The 20,502-nt window shown below is 41.4% G+C and overlaps 1 protein-coding gene across 9 annotated transcripts in view; it reads right to left on the bottom strand.

The window, feature by feature from the left end:
* The window catches only part of PPP1R12B (protein phosphatase 1 regulatory subunit 12B), a 220,815-nt gene that overhangs the window by 21,936 nt on the left and 178,377 nt on the right, over positions 1-20,502 (bottom strand). For all 9 annotated transcript variants that reach the window (XM_004756303.3, XM_004756302.3, XM_004756304.3 and 6 more), the window contains 3 exons: positions 5,117-5,133; positions 1,481-1,625; positions 441-545 (listed from right to left, as the gene is read on the bottom strand). In XM_004756303.3, coding sequence (XP_004756360.1) covers positions 441-545; positions 1,481-1,625; positions 5,117-5,133 — 267 coding nt within the window. The remainder of the gene's footprint in view (positions 1-440; positions 546-1,480; positions 1,626-5,116; positions 5,134-20,502) is intronic.

Below are 20,502 nucleotides of genomic sequence, written 5' to 3'. Positions count from 1 at the left end.
ACGACCCATGCTAACCATTATTTCTCTAGGCCTAATTTGCTGCCTCTCTACATTAGGTTCAATGGTATCTTGCTTATCCCTCTCTAGGAGCTGCCTGCAGATAAACTGAACTGAAACATGATGATCACAACAGGAGACACTGTTAGGCACTAATCTTGTGATACTGGTTAATACCCTTCTACTAAGAAATAAGTAGATTATCCATAATATTAATTATTAGCACTCAGGCTATTAGGAATTGTTCACTGAACGATCAGTTTTCCACTTTAGGTTAAATGCCGACTGAACCCTGAAAGCAGACGAGAATCTCTACTTCTGTCCTCCTGTCTCTGGGGAGGGCCAGTCTTCATTCCCTGTCACTTCCCCTCTCTCACAGCCCTAGGTTACTTTGCCTCCTTGCGCTCACCGTGCCACCCAGCCTTTTTCCTCTTCTCCCTTACCTGGGCCATCTTCTCAAGCTTGGACTTGATATCTGCTAGCTCTAGCTGGGCCTCCTGAAGTTTTGTTTTCAGTTTTTGGTTTTCGGTCAGGGCACTCTCGTAGAGCTGAGGGGAGGGAAAAAGAATCAGGTCACCGACTAGGCAGGGCTCCCAGGATTAGCGCTCCCACAGTTTCATCCCATGAGAATCCCCGCCGCCCCAGACCATCATTGTGGGGCAGATGGAGAAGATGGAGGAAGTCTAGGAAACAAATTATATTCAGCCAATTGGTTTCTTGCCTCTCAGTACTGGTGAAGTCCCAGGTGCTGAACATAAATGAATAGAATGGTGCTCCAACTTCAAAAATGTTAATCTCCGGGGGAAAAAAGAGTCACTGTGGTTCCCCGTACAAAGAGAACATTTTTTTTTTTTTTAGAGCCTGTCTAGTGTATATATTAATTTTAGTCAAGTTCTGCTTAACACATTAACAAAACAAACATTTCGTTAACAAAAACGGTTTTTCCCCCTGGCATCTCAAGCATTTGAAAGGGAAGGTTTTCAAGCTGACCCCTGGAGCTAGGCCCTCTTCTGCAAGAACCAAAGGCAATGAACTATAAAGTGTTTTAAACCCCCCCAAACCAGATTATCATTTACCATCACCAAGAAGTATTTGGTTGACATTCACAGGACTTCATGAAAAGCACATGTTTGTTAATATTAAAAGTCTTACCAAATGACTCTCCACGGCTCAGACACACGAAAAACTACTTTTATTTTCCCTTTCTACAACTGTCAATCTTTACTTTCTCCTACACCTCTAAATACCAGATTCAAGGCATAGATTTACTGCACTAAAAACAATATATGGAACGGTCTGTATTTAGCTAGAAGAGAGATGGAGCAAACCAAGAAACCCGAAAGGAATTAGTAGCTCGGATTTATCACGGAAGCACCTTTTCTTCTGGTTTATGGGAACTACATTCATTTTTCTCCACTGGGGAAAAGGCTGAGAGCTTGACGTGTTGTAACCCAACAACGGGAAAGTTGAAAGGGGAGCCTACTTTTTTATAATCCCTGTTGCTGTCCTCCTCCACGCGGCTGGTCAGGCTGGCGAGGCGCGCCTCCCGGGCCTCGCGGCGGGCTCTCGCTGAGGCCCGGTCACCATAAGAATCGCTGCTTGAAGGGTTACTACCTCCTGATTCCAACCTGTCGGAGATACGTTAAAGGTAAACATTGGTTTTCAAGAATGAAGAGATGGGGGAGGGTAATGCTTCAGGGGAGTCGTGCCTTTTCTAAGAAGCACTTGAGAGCCTTGGCCAGAAACAAGGCACATTCCTTCCTTGAATCTCCTCCGCCAGCATTCTCGGACCTTGGGGCTAAGCCGCGCCAGCTTGGAGGAGGAGGTTGTCTTTTGCCAAGAATGGAGCTTACTTGAAAAATTGGCGGTTTGGACTCATGTGCCGATTTAAATCTTAGAGCTTTTCAAATTAGTTCGGGTTTGAACAGCTTTCCTCAAAGAGTGTGCTTTTAAAAGCATACGTTTTTTGGATCTCAGTGCTCTTAGATGATGATTCCAACGAACTGTCAATGAATCAGAAACATATGGACTTGGGAGTTCTGAGCTGGAGGGGTCTGGAGGGTGATAAGGAGGGCATGGTGCGTATGTTTTTTAGGTGCACTGCAGGTTTGCTGCAATCTCAAACATTTCAGGGTACCACCACAGCTATTTTTCTACCCTCTGTTCTCCGGTCCACATTGTGGACTGTGATGAGGGTTTCTACGTCTTCCAGCAGTTGAGCTCTGAGAGTTGATGGGGGCCTCATTTCCAGGAGTGGTAAGTTCACTAGTGGAAGGGTCTCTCAGCTGATTATCTGTTTAAGTGTACAACGATTATCCTGATTCTTAACCGTGGTTTACATTTTTCTCAGAGTTTGCTCTTTCCAAATGAAAATGTGGCCCATGAGACTGCTACGTACAGACCAGCCCTGCAGAGCTCTCCCTCCCCGAACGGGGATGGTGTACAGAGTCACAGCTGTGGAACTTCCATCTGAAGGCTCTGTCGTGCGGTAGCTATTGCCAAAGCTGGGGGTCGGGGCGCTGGACTAAGTGTTAGAAGTAGTAAAGGGACAACAGGGAGGACACAGAGGGGGAGAGGCAAAGCTCCTAATGACATTAATGGCCACTGTCTTACAGAGATGCTAAGTCCTACAACGTTCTTTGAAACGTTCGTTTTCTTCTTACACTTTTTTTTTTTTTTTAATTTGTAAATAGAAACCTCTTTACTGGCTTTTCTGATGTCAAAAGAAATATATGCTTGAAGAAAAATGTAAGTAATATCAAAGTGTCTAAAACAGAAAAATGTAAGTAATACCAAAGTGTCTAAAACAGAAAGTGAAAGTCACTCCATAATCCTGCCCAAGAAAGAACCCACTATTAACAGTTTATTTCATATCCTTGCAAAAAGTTAAACACATGTTAAAATGTACATACTTCTATAAATAAAACCAGATAATACATACTATTATCTAACTCTCCTCCTTCTCCCTCCACTTGGAGGCATCTCACCATGTAAGTAAACAGATCTGCCTCATTAAAAAAAAATGATGCACAGTCTTCCACCGAGCGGTTGTATGGCAACTGGATCTTCTAGTGACAGACAATTATATTATTTATAACTTTTTAGCTATTAGAAATGATGCTACAGCGAGAAGACTTGTCCATAAATTTTAGTGCATTTGTCCAATCTTAGAAGTGGAACCCTTTGGTCAAGGGGCAAGTCTATTTTAAATTTTGATATACGTATTGTCATACTGTCCTTCAGAGAGTTTAGTCTAATAGGAGAAACACTCTCATTAAATTAAATATTTGTAGATCACTGAGAAGGTTGAGTATCTTTGGTTATTCATCTTCATTTCTGAATTGTCTATTCAAAGTTTTTGTGAATCTTTTGCTTGTTACACTGTGGGAGCGCTCTATAGAGCAAGGCTTTTAAGATGAACATAAGGTACAAATATTTTTTCCTACTTTATTTTTTGTCTCTGTTTATGGTGTCTATTACTAGCAAAGATTTTACATTTTATATAACTAAATTGGACAATTTTTACTTTTATGGTACCATGCCTGGGAGAGTCTTTCCTATATAAAGATTACAAATATTCTCTTCTATTGCTTTTGTAGTAAAATAATTTTCTCTTAAAAATTGTAATCCATCTGGAATCTGGTTTTGTTTGTTTTTTTTGGTATAGCTTCAGGGAAGGATCTGTCTTTCCAAATAGTTGGTTGTGCCAATGATCACTTACCAAATATCTCTTCCCCAACAGAGCTGAGACATCATCACCTTATAAACACGTGACTTTTCGGGGACTATCTACTGTGTTCCACTGATATCTTTGTTTATTCCTGAACTAACACCTCACTCTTTTAACCATTAGTTTTGTAACATATTTTGAGGTCTATAGGGAAGTCTCTTTTCATAAATGGCTATTATAATGTAACAGAATTAAAAAAAAATTAACTATAGCAAAATACCACTCTCCACCAGTTTTGCAAAGCTAATTGTCTGCTGGGTTAGATGTAAATTATTTATCTTCAGCCTGCGCCTGGTTAGAGGGTAAGCAGAGGAAGAATCCACGCAAGTTTACACATTTTGAAATATATCATTAAGGTAGGATAAGCTCAATTATCAAATAAATTATAAGACTCATTTGTCCTATGTTATCCCATAACCACATTTCCCCTCAATCTCTTCTTAGTTTCTCTATCAGAGGAAAAGTGGAAAGGGAGAGGTTCATACTTTTGGCTCCACAGTCTTTATATTTTTTTATTTTGTTCTTCAGGAAGATCAGTTTTGTACCCTCAGAAGCTAGGTGAAAAATTAGGATCATTCCCCAAACTCTGATCTGTTTCCTTAATTTTTTAGCACTCGCAACTTTGGTCTTTAGCTCATTCAATAAATTATTATGGAGCACCATCCAGGTACAAGGAATTGTGTTACGTTCACTATTAAGTGACAGTATCTAAACGCAATCACAATTCAGGCACGTACCCTGCAACAAAGTCTTCCCTGAACCACCAGATTAGGCTAATGGCCTTTTCTCTCTGCTCATAATACCTGTCCATACTACTATCTTGGCCCTTACTGAAGGTGAGGATAGGGTTTTATTCAAGTTGTTTCTGTAGCACAGTGCCTGGTAGGTGCTATAGGAAAATTAATGTGGTGGAAGTACATAAACCGAATTGGAAGGAGGAGACTCTGATGGCAGGAGGTGAGTTGAAAAGCTGCGGCATTAACTTGGGCAGGAAATAACAGAAGTCTGAACTACCGTGGTGGCTGAGGAAATGGAAGGAAAGGATGCAAGTAATATGAGCGTACGATATAAAGCTAAGTTCAATTAGACATGCACTTCTCGGGACGCCTGGGTGGCTCAGTTGGTTAAGCAGCTGCCTTCGGCTCAGGTCATGATCCCAGCGTCCTGGGATCGAGTCCCACATCGGGCTCCTTGCTCGGCAGGGAGCCTGCTTCCCCCTCTGCCTCTGCCTGCCTCTCTGTCTGCCTGTGCTTGCTCGCTTTCTCTCCTTCTATCACTGGCAAATAAATAAATAATCTTAAAAAAAAAATTAAAAAAAAAAAAAAAAAGCTTTAGACATGCACTTCTCACAAGTATTAAGCATGCATATAAAACAGGGAAAGGTCTTACCTAGAAAGTCTTTCATGCTAGAGAAAGGAAGAGACAAAACAAAAAACCAGCATTAGCAAGGGACTGAAAATTATTATTTCCATTTACAAATGCACTTTTCAAATCGATGTCTCAACTTCACAGTTGGAGGTACGGGTGCAAATTAAGAAGAGCAATTCAACAGACGGCACAGAAGGCTACTTAGCCTGTCTTCCATGACACAGTAGACTTGAGACTTTGGGGAAAGCATCTTTTTTAACTGGAAGTCAGCAAACTGTAAAATGAACAAAAACTGCACCCCCACTCTTATCTGCGTCACCCAACAAACCACCCTTGTGTTCTAGGAGGGACTGATTTTCTGTGTGGCCTTTAGCCTCTCTGGATTTCAATGTCCATTCTATTAACTTCCTTTGATTCACATACCCCCAGCCCTGCCCTGAGTACTGCAATCTACAAATATTAAAACCCAGGGGGGCACCTGGGTGGCTCAGTGGGTTAAAGCCTCTGCCTTCGGCTCAGGTCGTGATCCCAGGGTCCTGGGATCGAGCCCCACATCGGGCTCTCTGCTCCGCAGGGAGCCTGCTTCCTCCTTTCTCTCTGCCTGCCTCTCTGCCTACCTGTGATCTCTGTCTGTTAAATAAATAAAATCTTTAAAAAAAAAAAAATAAACCCAGGACAGTTCCTGGCTTTAACATAGTAGCTTTACCACGCACCCTACTGAAGGGTGAGTAAGAGGGTGCGGGGAACAGGAATCCTAGTCCCTAGGAGGGTGGTTAGAAAATGAAAAGAATAAGAAAGTACTTTGAGGTCCCAGCAGAAAGGAGTTTTGTAGATGCACACTGTAAGCTTGGTTATCTACCGATGGTCTATCTATGGTTGTAAACAAACAACAAACAATAATTATGTCGATATTTTACATTTTTAAAAATCATAGATGACCATTACCCTCTTATTTCCACTTTTTTTTTTTTTAAAGAACTCAGGCAAACAGAAACTTGGTTGATTTCAATGTATTTACTTATTTTCTCTTTGGAGATACTGAAGAACAATAAAGTCCTCAATGACACACAAGAGGAGGAGGAAGGGAAACAAGGGCCCAATAATCTACAAAATGAATAATAAATTCTTTGACTACTGAGGACTCGCTCAATGACACTGCTTTGTTGTAGAAGCATTACACAGTCCCTGGAAGCCACTGGTTTGCCAACCAACAGAGCATGGCAGTACAATACAGACCACTCCCTAAATCTGTCCAGAAGTGTTTGCTGAAAGGAATTCTCTCTCTAAATCATGAGTGTATTCATAAGAATTCTTTTGTGTACTTTCAAAATGCACATATCCCAACGTCAGTCCTAGAGACTCTCTTTCCCAAGGTCTAGAGTAGTGCCTTCTGACATGTATTTCTTTAAAGTCCCCCAGGTGATTCTGTTTTACAGCCCTGGCCAAGCACCACTGGACTAAACAAAGGCTTTTCAACATGTGGATGTGGACCACTGGAGATGAGGAAGCCAGTAAGAAAAGTATATGGTGCATCTTTAGCCTTCTCAGACACTTGGAGTATCCTAAGCTTACAAATCTGGGATTGAGGAATTTCTGTCTCACATTCATAACTGATCTTCAGTGAGAACCATATGCCTAGCCTACACTATCAATGACTACCCTATCAACATTAACTAGGGTTGTTTCTCTCTCTCTCTCTCTCTTTTTTAATATTTTATTTATTTGACAGAGAGATCACAAGGAGGCAGAGAGGCAGGCAGAGAGAGAGAGAGAGAGAGAGGAGGAAGCAGGCTCCTGGCTGAGCAGAGAGCCCGATGTGGGGCTCGATCCCAGGGACCCTGAGACCATGACCCGAGCTGAAGGCAGAGGCTTTAACCCACTGAGCCACCCAGGCGCCCCCCTCTCTCTCTTTCTTTAAGATTTATTTGACACAAAGAGAAAGATCACAAGTAGGCAGAGAGGCAAGTAGAAGGAGGGGGAAGCAGGCTCCCTGCTGAGCAGAGAGCCCAATGTGGGGCTCGATCCCAGGACCCTGAGATCACTGACCTGAGCCTAAGGCAGAAGGTTAACCAACCGAGCCACCCAGGCGACCCTAGGGTTGCTTCCTCTTACTTAAATCCTATTTTTAAACAAAGGCACTAAATTTGAATCACCTCTTGAGAATTTAATTAATGTGCAAACATGTTTCAAGTCTACTCAAGTAAAACTGAGATCCTCCACTGTTGACAATGCCCACTCACCAGCTTAGTGATAAGGTCCAGCCTTTAAGGCATCTGGGTGAATTCAAATTCATATCCTAGGAGGACTGTAAACTGACATGCCAAAGATTCATGAATTAAGAATCAACTCTATACCAGCAAATGTTAAGGGTCTACTGAATTTAAGAACCCACTGCACACAAAGCCCTGCAGAAGAGGTCCCAAGGAAGAATGGCCAGAATAAGCTGCATGAGTGAGGAGAGCCCCATGAACAGAATCAACAATCGTCTGAAGCGATGGGAGGAACCCACGTGAGCAAGTGTGCCCACCAGTGGGCTCCAACCACAAAGGCTTCCTGAAACTCATGAATTATGAGAAGAGAAGGTTAGAGAAATACAAAGATATACATACATACATTAAAAAAAGATATGTTGTTGGGGTGGGGGTGGGGTCCTTACCAGTGATCCATGCATTTATTCCCAGTGACACCTTCAGTGCCAGAACATGACAGGTGCTTGGTAAAGACTCACTGAACTAAACTGTTAATGTTTCTGGGAAAGAGTGGGATGTCCTTGGCTGGACCTCAGCTCTAATTGTTGCCTTGACATCTTTTAGCTATGTGACCTTGTGCAAGTTACCAGCTACTCTTGTGGTAAAAATTAAATTTGATAGTTACGAGGAAGTATATCCTTAAAATGTCAGCTTCCTCTCCTGCCCTGAACCCCCCTCCCCCATTCCCTTTCTGGTTGTAGAAATACTATACTGGCTGCTGATGTCTGTTAGAGCAGTAAGTTAGCTTAGGACTTTTGATTCAGGGAACTGAGTTCACAGAAAACCAAATGAAACAACAATTTAACAATTCAGGAGACCACTTATTTTCTCTTGCTGCTTCTAGGCAGAGCTGCCTTTTTCAAATTTCATTATCCATATGAGATAATCATTCTTCCTCCACCTACCCCCTTGGGAGAACCATTCTTGTCAGTCTCTCCAAGACAGACCTGCCACACCATGTCTTAGGTATGGAAAAGGACCCATGTATAATCAAACTGCTCTGCCTTATATAAGCCTTCTTTTGCTTCCTCCTAACTGAAACAGAAGTCTGCCTTGCATGGTATACACTGACTGAGGCCTGATTCATTTACTGACAGATCATGTTTATCTATTGACTTTGTTATTCCTAAAATGTGGGACCTCACTTGAAAATACTTTAGTTTCCTCCTTGTAAAAATCTAATTTGTTGGGTACGATTTTAGCTACAGCTTCAGCTTTAAGTCCAGCAGGCCCTGTAGACTCTGGCAGTTGCCTCTAGAGTGAAGAAACATTGTTTCTTTTCACTAAGACAAGGAAATAAGGATTTTACCAGGTATCAGTTTTAGCTATTACATAGACATCAAAGCATGCTAATCATTTCCACTGACTTATTCCTTATAAGAATGACACATAATTAACCTTTCTCATTTAGGATGGTCTGGAAACACTATGAAGCTTTTTATGTCCTATCGTCACCCCCAAGAAAGTTCTCAGACAGATATGTGACTGCACAGTATGGCTGGATATACCGTCTGGCCACCACTGAGGAGGCTGATATAAAATATTAACACTTAAAAACAAGAAATAGGTTAGAGCTACCACACAGCAATCAGGTTCCTGGATGGGAAAAGGTAGATTCCACTGTGTTTTCGAGAGGCCTAAATCAATTTCTCCACAGAGGACAGCATGCCGAGAAAGGTACTGCTAAGGGTGCTCAAGCCTGTGCCTGCCGTACCAGTTCTGTCCCTCCAGGCATACTGTAGGAGACAGCTCCCATAGACAGCCCCTTAGAAACTGATGAAGGACACTTATTTCCACCTGCTGGGAGCAACTGAAAGCAGGTATCACAGTCTGCTGTTTATCATTTTTTAAGGCATGTTAAGATTTGCGTTATCAGGGCGCCTGGGTGGCTCAGTGGGTTAAGCCTCTGCCTTCAGCTAGGGTCATGGTCCTGGGGTCTTGGGATCGAGTCCCACATGGGGTTCTCTGCTCAGTGGGGAGCCTGCTTTCCCCTCTCTCTCTTCCTGCCTCTCTGCCTATTTGGGATCTCTGTCAAATAAATAAATAAAATCTTAAAAAAAAAAGATTTGCATTATCAATTGATGTTGGGGTGAACTTTAACTAAACAAAGTCTAGGTGATGAGTGATCCAGGAGACATGAGGGGAGATGATGTCCCTAGATCCAGATATCCAAGAAAGAAGGACTTCCCGCTAATCCTTGATCTCTCCTCACTACTTCAGACATTCCTCCCTCTCCTCCTGCTTTTACCTGACCTTTGGAGCTATCTGGACTCCCTGTTTTTCGTTTTCTGTTTATTTTTTATTTTTTTTTTTTATTGCTTTCAAGGGCTACCTTAGCTATGTCCTGGGAAGGTCAACCCAACTAATTAGAGGAGAGCATATAAACCTTATGAACTGAGATGTGGATACAGTAGAGGCAGCATATTAGCATAACACAGTATCATTCCAAAGAAAAAAAACAACTGGGATTTCTCAAGGTGATGGTATTCTCACTATAACAGCAATTAGCTTAAGAGGAGTGCTCCTATAGGCTGAAAGTATACATGACATGGGGCACGTGGAGGCTCAGTTAAGCAGCCCATTCGATCTCAGGGTTGTGAGGCTGACCCCTGTGCTAGGCTCCACACTGGGTATGGAGCCTGCTTAAAATTCTCTCTCCTTTCCCCCGTGCCATGCCCCCCACTTCCCTCTCTAAAAACAACAACAACAAAACACACAGGACTTAGGGTACAATTTCCCAGCTTCTAATAAAAACCTTTTCAGATCATACATTCTCGTTTTTTCATTGGTGGAGTATTTTGTTTGGCCTCTTGATATTCTAGATAATCTGGTGTTTGATGAAAAAACACTGGTTAGATTTAGGGAGAGAAAAGTTTGGGTTTCTTGGTTCTTGGGTAAAAGGAGCAGAGCTGCTGAACTGGTGAAGACTTCACTTCAATCTTCCCTTTTCATCTTGCTGTCGATCAAACTAAAGCACAGTTCACCGTTATCCTGACACTGCTTCTCATTCTAAAAAGCTGCTTGCCATCCCTGCAGGGAGACTACTGAGTGAGTGTGGAGAGAGGGAGACAAGACAGAGTGGGAGTCTGCCTAAGTGGTCTCAGGGGAACAGCAAGCCAGGAAGTGACATCATAAAAGGTAAGCAGAACACAGGCTGGGGAAATGAACACTGAAGGTTTTCCAAGAGAAGATTCTAAGAAGTCAGCCTATTGGGCAGCAAATAAGGAGAAGCCCTACAACACAGGGCTCGGGGATGCTAGCCAAATCTAGGATCTGGAAGCTAGGAATGTGAGTTCTTCTTACCTATGTTCTGGCAATAGCCCTATCTTTCTCTTTTATTTGTTTTTATTTCTAAAAAAGATTTTATTTATTTATTTATGAGAGAGAGGGCAGGGGGAGCAGACAGAGAGGGACAAGCAAATTGTGTACTGAGTACAGAGCCCAGCGTGGAGCTTGATCTCAGGACCCCGAGATCATGACCTGAGCAGAAATCAGGAGTCGGACGGTTAACCACCCAGGTGCCCCCATGGGCTCTCGCTTTTATTTTTACTTATTTATTTATTTTTAAAGATTTTATTTATTTAGTTGACATAGAGATCACAAGTAGGCAGAGAAGCAGACAGAGAGAGAGGAGGAAGCAGGCTCCCTGTGAGCAGAGAGCCTGATGCAAGGCTCGATCCCAGGACCCTGAGATCATGACCTGAGCCAAAGGCAGAGGCTTAATCCACTGAGCCACCCAGGTGCCCCAGGCTCTCACTTTTAAAAAACAACAGTTACTCTTAGTCTACTCTTTCGATAGGGTCTGAAGAGCTCATCTGTACATGATGACATCATATATTTCAGAGAAGGCATGAGTATTCTACCCTATTTGCAATTAACACACGTGTTATGTTAGGTGCTCTAGTCAGGAAGCCGTAGAAGGCATTTCTCTAAGTGTTTTAGTTAAAGATTGTTCCTCTACCTTCTACTGAAGACGAATGATGGAGAAACTCTTCAGTGCATCTGATGAGATAAAAACTGTTCACAGAAGGAATTAATTTCACAGCTTTTTAGGGCCCAACTGGGGCACTAGGTATTGTGAATGAGACCCTGGAGGGGTAAAGACTAAGAGCTGTTCAGAAACCACTAGGAACACAGAAAACAGAGATAAAAAGAATGATCAGCTACATAGACCATAGTTTTAAAAAATGCTCCAAAACCAAGAAGTGGGCTCTCTCCTTTCATGCCTCTTGAAATTCTCCCATAATAATTTCATTGGTTGGGACCTGTTTCTGATCAAAGAACAGACTGAAGATCGTCATTAATTCAGACGGCAATCCTGGAAAGGGACGGGAACCAGGCTGGTTTTGATTTGTGAAATGTGTAGGGCTCTCAGAACACCAGAGACCGGCTTAGAAAAATCCCCACAAAAGCTTTTAACTTGAAAGTTATCAGGAGTTCAGGAAGGCACGTAATTAAAACCAAACTCTTCCGACCAAGTTTAAAATAAAATTGTGGCTCTGGAAAGCTGGGCCCAAGGGAAAGGAATGAGACTAAGTCACATGTCTTCTGCCAAGACTGAAAGGGGTTTAACTTATGTTCCTTTGGAGTTAGGGCCTGACCCCACAGTGATGGGAAAAAATCTCCTATTTACATTTTGCCTGAAAGGGACGAAGCAGAAAGAACATTTTATATCATGTTTTCGTGCACTAGCAGAGCCAGGGGAAACAATTTGAGCTATTCTGGGATGGCCTACAGAGGACCAGCCTTCCCTTCAGTGTTCTCAGATTAATGACTGATGATGAACGAGTCAAGGATGGGAGTGTGGTTGCAACATGGACCTTTCGGATTTGTAGAGCTACTGCAAAGCTACTCAATATCGGAGCTAATTGACAAGTAATAGAATTCTATAACTTCTTGAGCTTAAGAATCATTCTGGTTTCCTACATATGTCTCAGAGAGACAAAGTTTTCCTATCTTTCTACCTTAAGGGAAGAATACTCTTTACAACTCAAACAGATGGGACTTGAGTAATTTGAAAGGAGAGGCTCCCAGTCTAGCTTGAAAGGGATCTTTCTGAATCTATATTGTTCTAGTAATAAACTTGGGGATCCTGCACAATTTGGAATAATACAGGGGGGGTGGAGAAGAACTTTCAAGACTTACACAAAGGTGTGACAGGAAAGGATAGTGATGATGAGGCCTATATCACGTTTTTTCTCCACATCTAAAAATTTAGTATTTCCTTAATATCATTTAAAAAATCTTACTTGTATTAGCTTTCTATTGCTGCTGTGACAAACTGTAACAAAGTGTAGTGCCCTCAACACATCCATTTATTATCTCACAGTTTTTGCAGGTCAGAAGTCCAGCATAGGTCTACGGGGTTCCCTGTTTACGTTCTCACCGGGCAGAAATCAAGGTGTCTACTGGCTGGGCTCCTAGCTGGAGGCTCTGGGGGAAGAATCTGCTTTTAAGATCATTCATGGTGTTGGCAGAATCCAGTTTCTTGTGGCTGAAGGTCTTAGATCTCCATTGCCTTGCTGGCTGTCCGCTGGAGGCCGCTCACCGCTCCTACAGGTGTCTACATTCCTTCCCGCAAGGCCTCTTCTATCTTCAAGCCAACAACAGCAGACTGAGTCCTTTTCACACTTCAAATTTCTGTGGCTTCCCCTCTGTCATCAGCCAAGAAAGCTCTCTACTTTTAAGGGATCATGTGATTAGATCAGGCCCACCCAGAAAAATCCCCCCGTCTTAAGGGGAATTGTGCCACATGACATAATCAGAGAACTGTCTCATCATATTTCTGAGCTTTGGAGATTAGGCCAGGACATCTCTGCGGAGCCATTTTAGAATTCTAACTAGCACAAGGATCCCTCTTTAAAAAACACATGGTCTAGGGGCACCTGGGTGGCTCAGTGGGTTAAACCTCTGCCTTCGGCTCAGGTCATAATCTCAGGGTCCTGGGATGGAGCTCCGCACTGGGCTCTCTGCTGAGCAGGGAGCCTACTTCCCCTCTCCCTCTGCCTGCCTCTCTGCCTACCTGTGATCTCTGTCAAATAAATAAATAAAATCTTAAAAAAAAAAAACAAAAAACGAAAACATGTGGTCTAGTTTATAACTTCCTCAAAATAAGAAATATCAATAGTACATATGGCCAATCAGCTGCAGTTAGTGATTATATGCGTTCAGAATGACGAGAACGTGGTCTTGCACTGGGGAGAAGCACGTGTCCATGCAAGCAGGTGCTGTGTGTGAGAGTGTACGTCCAAGTAAAATTTAGCTTTTAGAAGGATTAAATTACATATAACTTTATTATATTATACTCCTTGATTTGTCTTTCCCAATTATTTAATACCCATGGAACATAAACAAGCAAGAAAAGTCAAGAAATACAGTATTTAATGTTCAGTTTATATCATAAATATTTCTTTTTTTTCAAGTTTTCAGAGTGAATGCACTTAAGTGGAGGGAAAGGAAGAAGCAGACTCCCTGGCGCAGGGCTTGTTGCCCTGGGCGTATGCTCTCTCTCAAATAAATAAATAAATAAAATCTTTAAAAAAGAAAAAAAAAAGGCTCTGCAGTAGATGCTGTTACTGATCACCACTAACACCTATTTTAGGCATTAACTTACCTCTCCATTCCCAAAGCCTGGGAAAAGACGGATTTTTTTTTCTTAACATGGTAAATGTCCTTGTATAACAAACAGCCTGCTTGAGCAGCAGTTATTTTAGATTTAGACAGCTACGATCAAATCAAAACCTTTGCAAGGGGGTTAGTGAGGCTCTCCAGACCTCACATTTCAAGAGAAAATAACCACTTGGGAACCTAAATAACATAAGGTAAACGTTTTTACTTCTAAGAAGGTCCCACATAAGATCAGGCACTTTCTTTGCTCTTAGTCTTTTCTCTTTCTGTCCCCACAGAAGCCAAAATATTAACTCATGTATCTTGGAGCTACCGATGCACTATCCAACTGCAATGAGCAGGTATCTGAATTGCCCCAGGAAGACCTATCGTTGGTCTTCATTTCAGAAATAGGGTTTTCTAGTATGTGGCCTTTGACTCCTTTCCAGGTGTGCAAATAGGATAGGAACAGAGAGACTAGATCTTAATTAGGCAGCAGTGTTCATTCCTTGTATGTATATTAAATGCCTTTGTGTGCCCAGCTCTGTGAGTGATATTTGGAGGAAAAAATAGGTATGTGCAGAATCTAAGACATGGTTCTCTAATGTCAAAGAGCTCTTCTTTAGGAAGGAAAGATAAGCATATTCATAAAACAATAAGAGAGTGATGCAAGAAACTGATCAGATACTAGATTTTCTGCTATGTACAGCAAATAAAAAAGTAGCCAGAAAAGAGAGAGACCAATACCGACTACAGATTTTCCATAAAATTTCATGGAAAGAACAGGCCTAATGGGTTCATCAGTCTGGAGTTTGAAACTAGGTAGTCATGAAGAAAGACACTATCATGAGTGACTTGTAAGAAGTCTGGCACAAGTTGGGACCTTATTGGGGCCATAGTTATCCCTAAGTGCTACTGGAAGCTCTAAAAGATAACTCAAGCTTTTTTTTTTTTCCTTTGCATTCTTTCACTAAATTTAATTCCACTGAATTTGATTCTTCCACTAGAAACGTTTTATACCCCGCCCCCCATATAGACCTTAGGTATTAGATGCCTAAGATTCTTTGGATTTAGGGGGCTAAGTTTTTCTCCCCAAACAAAACAGGTAATTCAGAATGAAGAAATTTGGGAGAGGGGAAGTATTTGCAGTCTGATTTTTGGCAGGAGAAGGGTCTCTCAGATAAGAAAAGCTTCAATAACTCAGGCTCTTCAAATTCAGAACTTGTTAACAAGTCCTGAATTTAAGCGTATCTTTGTACCATCTTTTACTTATTTACTTATGGGTGGGGAAGGGCAGAGGGAGAGGGAGAGAATCTTAGGCAGGCACTACACCCAGCACAGAGCCCAATGCTGGGCTCAGTCTCAAAATCCTGAGATTATGACCCGAGCCAAAATCAAGAATAAGATGCTTAACCAACTGAGCCACCCAGGTGCCCCTTGTCCACTGGTTTAAAAATTAATTTATAAAGCAAATTATAGTAGCATAAGCAAAAGAAGAGAAATAACCTTATTAAAGGATCTACTTTTGAGCACTGAGAGCTTTAGCATAATTACTTATATACAATTAATACACTCACTAAAAAGTCTAGATTACTACCTTTAAGGGTACAGCAGATCTTCACTCCTTGGCAACAGTTCATCACAGATACTTACAAATAATAAAACTACCTATTTTGAGATGATGCAAAATTCTGACTTTTGACTAATTTAGATTTTTTTCTTCCTAAATTATTCAGTAAAGATTTTGTTTCTTTTATAAGGTTTAGTGATGACTGTCTCTTTTCAAAATAGGTTCAGTAGGCAGGGATACTAACTGTAATTCGGGAGTTGTCTACTGGAGACTGCAGTCTCACTGGCCTGGCTAGATGGCTTACTGGTTAAGCACTCCAGCACTTTCTTGTTAGGTGGTCTTAGCTAATTATTTAACCTCTCTCTGCCTCAATGTCCTCATCTCTACAGCAGGGGAAATACCCAGTGTATAATGTTATCAAAAACACTAAATGAGACAATAAATCTAAGTGCTTGGGACTGTACCTGGCATACAGCAAATGTTCTATAAATGTGAGCTACTGATATTACCACAATTTCTCTGTTTTTTAATTCTTCTCTCCACTCCAGTTTGGTCCTTTGGCTCTGCCAATGCCTCTTGGTGGCAAGAGTAAAAAGCTCAAACAAATTCCTTGGCACACAAGTAAAGGGTTTTGATTATTTGTAGATTTTGATAATCCAGGCTAATTCCTACTTACCCTTTCTAACCTACAGACATTTAAGGTCATTATTTTACTGTCTGGAGACTTATACTCTCTCCCAGATAACCAACCACATGAAGTCAACAAACACAAAGGTGGGAAGAGTCCTGTATGAAAATGTTGCTTTCATAATGAACCATAAAGGCCAGCCTTACTTTTAGTATCATCATCTAATCACTGCACCCGCAGAACTCCCAGATTGTGTAACCAAAGACGATGGGCTGTGATAAGAATTAATGCCCCAGTTGTGGATAACCGCCACTCACTGCATAATAAACAGGTTAAGAACAGAAACAAAAAGGGGCTGAAAAAGAACAAAAGGGGATGAAAGCCAACTCCAGTTGCTTCCCTTCGGTCTTCTGACAATAATTAGTTGTCTGTTCACACAAATATTATGACTGAGAAAGAGAAGTGAAAAACAAAGCTGAATAAAATGAGCACTTTTTCAAATTCGAAAAACAACCCCAGGTTGCACAGCTGATTATGTACAGAAAATAAAATGAGAACCCTAAACTCTTATCTCACCCTAAACTGACCTCCTAAATTTCTGGATTCTTTGGGAACTAAAGCTTATCACCGTTAACAGAGGTGACTATAATACCTCCAAACAAACAAACAATATATAAGATCTTCTGCTTTCTGTGCAGTAACTGAATAGCAAAAACGACGGGAAGAAGCCACACGTTGTTACTACCTCCCCCACCTCAAGGTTTTATTCTCAGCTCCCTTCTTATGTTGTATCTATGCCTCAGACAAGCTTACCACTCCCATAGCTTAATCATAAATATCAGTGTTTTCAGCCCATACTTTTCTCCTGAGCTTTAGACCAAATTCTTCCTGGATACCACTACCTGGATGTTCCAAACCTCTAACATATCCAAAAGTGAAATCTTTTCCCCCACTTCATGCCCTTTTCCCCCTCCCCTGTATGCCAACTAAGTTTTGTCACGCCATCTTCTACTGAGTCACCTAGACCAGAGACTTGGGCGTCATCCTGGACTCTGCCTTCTCACAAGAACATCCTTAGCCCTATTCTATCAATTCCCAAGTCTTGTCAGTTCTACCTTCTAAACAGCTGAATGCTTCTCTGTTCTGCCTGGAGAATGTCTCTGTTCAGGACCTTATCAATTCTCACCTGGAGTATAGCATTCGGGGCAACGGACTTAACCTCTAGACTCCCCCTGCTTCAATCCTGCCTCCACAGATGCCAGAAATCTCTCAAATAAGCAATTCTGATCACAGCAACTTTACAATCCTTCATCTACAGGATAACTCCCCAAATCCTCAGAATGACATATTAAGCCCCATATGACCTGGCTCCTGCTATGTCTCCAGTTTCATTTCCTATTATACTCTTAAATATATCTTTTGTTCTAGCCACACTGATCTGCAGCTCTCAAAATAACCCTATACTTTCTCATACATATTTTTCCCACTTTTGTAATGTAATCTCCTCCTCCTTCAATCACCTATCTTCTATTGTTCTTTAAATATCCGGCTAATGCATTTACACTTGACTGATCTCTTAAAACAAAAACACCTTGTAGTTGATTTTCTTTTTCATCTCCCTAGTTAGACTGTCAATTCTCTGAAGGCGGGGACTGTATCTATCATTTCTGAATTCCAGTGTCCAGCATAGGGCTTTTGCATAGCAGATGCTCCAGGAATGTTAATGGTGAGAAGACTGGAAATAGAGTAGGTGGCCTTGATAAACATTTATCATGGAAACAGAAAATTGGAGGGCCAAGGGTAGGGCACGGCTTGCCTCTCTGTGTTGTCACATGGAAACTCCACAAAAGGAACTGATGCTTTCAAAACTCCCAGTCTCTCTGGTCGAAAAACCATGACTTCAGATGCCATCTCATACAGCCTTTTTTTTTTTTTTAAGATTTTATTTATTTATTTGACAGAGATCACAAGTAGGCAGAGAGGCAGGCAGAGAGAGAGGGGGGAAGCAGGCTCCCCGCTGAGCAGAGAGCCTGATGTGGGGCTCGATCCCAGGACCCTGGGATCATGACCTGAGCCGAAGGCAGAGGCTTTAACCCACTGAGCCACCCGGGCGCCACATCATCTCATGCAGCTTTATGGAGAACACGGGTTAACGAGTCCAGCACCCAAGATTCCAAATGGGGAATCCGCTTTTGTTTCTACAGGTTCTACTACTCTTGCTTAGGAGGGTCCTTGGGTTATAGAATTCCTGCCATTGGCTTTTCTTGAGTGGAATTAAAAAAGAAAACAGACACGCTAGTGGTTTTCATTAGGAAAAAAATGGTTCACAGATTGCATCCTTCATTAGCCTTCTTCACCCAGACAAATGTTTCTCATTCCATGACAATGGATTATAAAGCAAAGTGAAGTATGAATTCCAGATTGGTAGTGCCCAGATGCAGAATGAGAGGTAGAAAGAACAGGATAATACATGAAAAAACTGTTTGGTGTTTGCCACAGGAGAGCAGAAAGGACATGCAAAGAATGACTATCAATAATGAATGGTCTGGAAGGCTAAGAGGCTGAGGGGAGGCTGTTAACCTGAGAGGTCTGTGAAAGCAGCGATCCTTTATCACTCACTTGTTTACCAAATGTTCTCTGATTAGTCTGTAGAACTGGTTATAAAACAAAACAAACTGGCTAACTGTTCCCTTTATTTATATTAATGGCTGGGGTGACAAACGTTATGAAAAATCTCTACATTTTCAGTTGAGATATAAATCCTAAAGGAGTAACAATCCAGATTAAATGGGAAAAATGCTACGGATCTTGCTTTATAGATGCAGGCCCAATCCTATTATCATAAATGCCAAGCAATTCAATGAAAATCTGTCTAATTAAAAGATTCCCAGGGTTCAGCTGATGACCTACTTACTTCAAGAATGTTCCATATAATAAGTAAATATCAACTAAGCCCTACAATGTGGACATTCTTTAGTATTTTATTATCTTTGGATATACCTATATTGAAAACTATGTTGTTAAATTAGCAAATAATAATTTGAGACCATTGACCAATGATTGATTACCTGGCTCTTGTTTTCAAGATGATTTAGAACTGCTAAGCCATTTAAATGGACTAATTTCTAAGTTAATAGAATTTATATACTTGAGAACTGATAATATAAATGGTGAGGAAAAAGCAAGAGCTAGAGGTGTTTAATGTATTTATAGTTCAGAATTATTATTTTTTTCAATTGTTGGGAAATTACATCAAAAGGAAGTTTTGTTTTTGTTTTTTAAAGATTTTATTTATTTATTTGACAGACAGAGATCACAAGTAGGCAGAGAGGCAGGCAGAGAGAGAGGGGGAAGCAGGCTCCCTACTGAGCAGAGAGCCTGATGTGGGGCTCGATCCCAGGACCCTGAGATCATGACCTGAGCTGAAGGCAGAGGCTTAACCCACTGAGCCACCGGGGCAGCCCAAAAGGAAGTTTACTAATTGTGTGAACCCAGCACCTCACGTAGTTGTTTCAGGATGTGAGAACAGAGGCTAAGCCTTCAAATTCTCATACATAAATCATTGGTGTGGTTTGCATTAGAAATTTGAGTGAATTGGGGCGCCTGGGTAGCTCAGTCGGTTAAGTGTCTGCCTTCCACTTAGGTCATGATCCCAGGATGCTGGGACTGAGCTCCACATCAGACTCCCTGCTCAGCCAGGAGTCTGCTTCTCCTTTTCCCTCTGCCTCTCCCCTGAGCTTGTGCTCTCTCTCTCTCACCCTTTCTCAAATAAATAAATAAAATCTTTTTTAAAAAATAAGAAGACTATTCTCAATGGTATGCTCTTAATATTGCTTTGGTCTCTGTTGACCCTGAAGAGTGAAATTATTTTTTTTTAAACAAGTCTTTGGGCTTTCACACTAGTTCAACATCTCTTTTGTCTCTAAAATTTGTGGAGCTCCCTGAATAACAGATCTACTCATCTCTGATTTTTTTACTCAGGTAAAACAGAACAACTTCCAGACTGACTCAGATATCTTTTCTTTTCTTTGTTTCAATATTTTATTTATTAGAGAGACAAAGAGGGAGAGCACAAGCAGGGGAGGGAGACAGAGGCAGAGGGAGAAGCAGGCCTCCACAAGGGCCTCAATCCCAGGACACAAGTCATTTTAGAGTGCGGTGGGGATACTAAAAGAATGGATGATGGATATTTTTGTTATGGAAAGAGAGGGGTGTATTTTTAAAAACCATGTTTGACAGTGTAATTTTGTGTTCAGAGAATGAAAAATATTATTTTCAAAATACAAATTAGAGAAAGTAAAATCTTAGCTGGTAAGACACATATTATCTTCCATATGCAAGTGACTTTCATTAG

This window comes from Mustela putorius, unplaced genomic scaffold (genome assembly GCF_011764305.1).
Source record: "Mustela putorius furo isolate JIRA1106 unplaced genomic scaffold, ASM1176430v1.1 tig00000508_pilon_pilon_pilon, whole genome shotgun sequence".
Lineage (NCBI taxonomy): Eukaryota > Metazoa > Chordata > Mammalia > Carnivora > Mustelidae > Mustela > Mustela putorius.
This window is presented reverse-complemented; position numbering and strand designations above follow the sequence as displayed.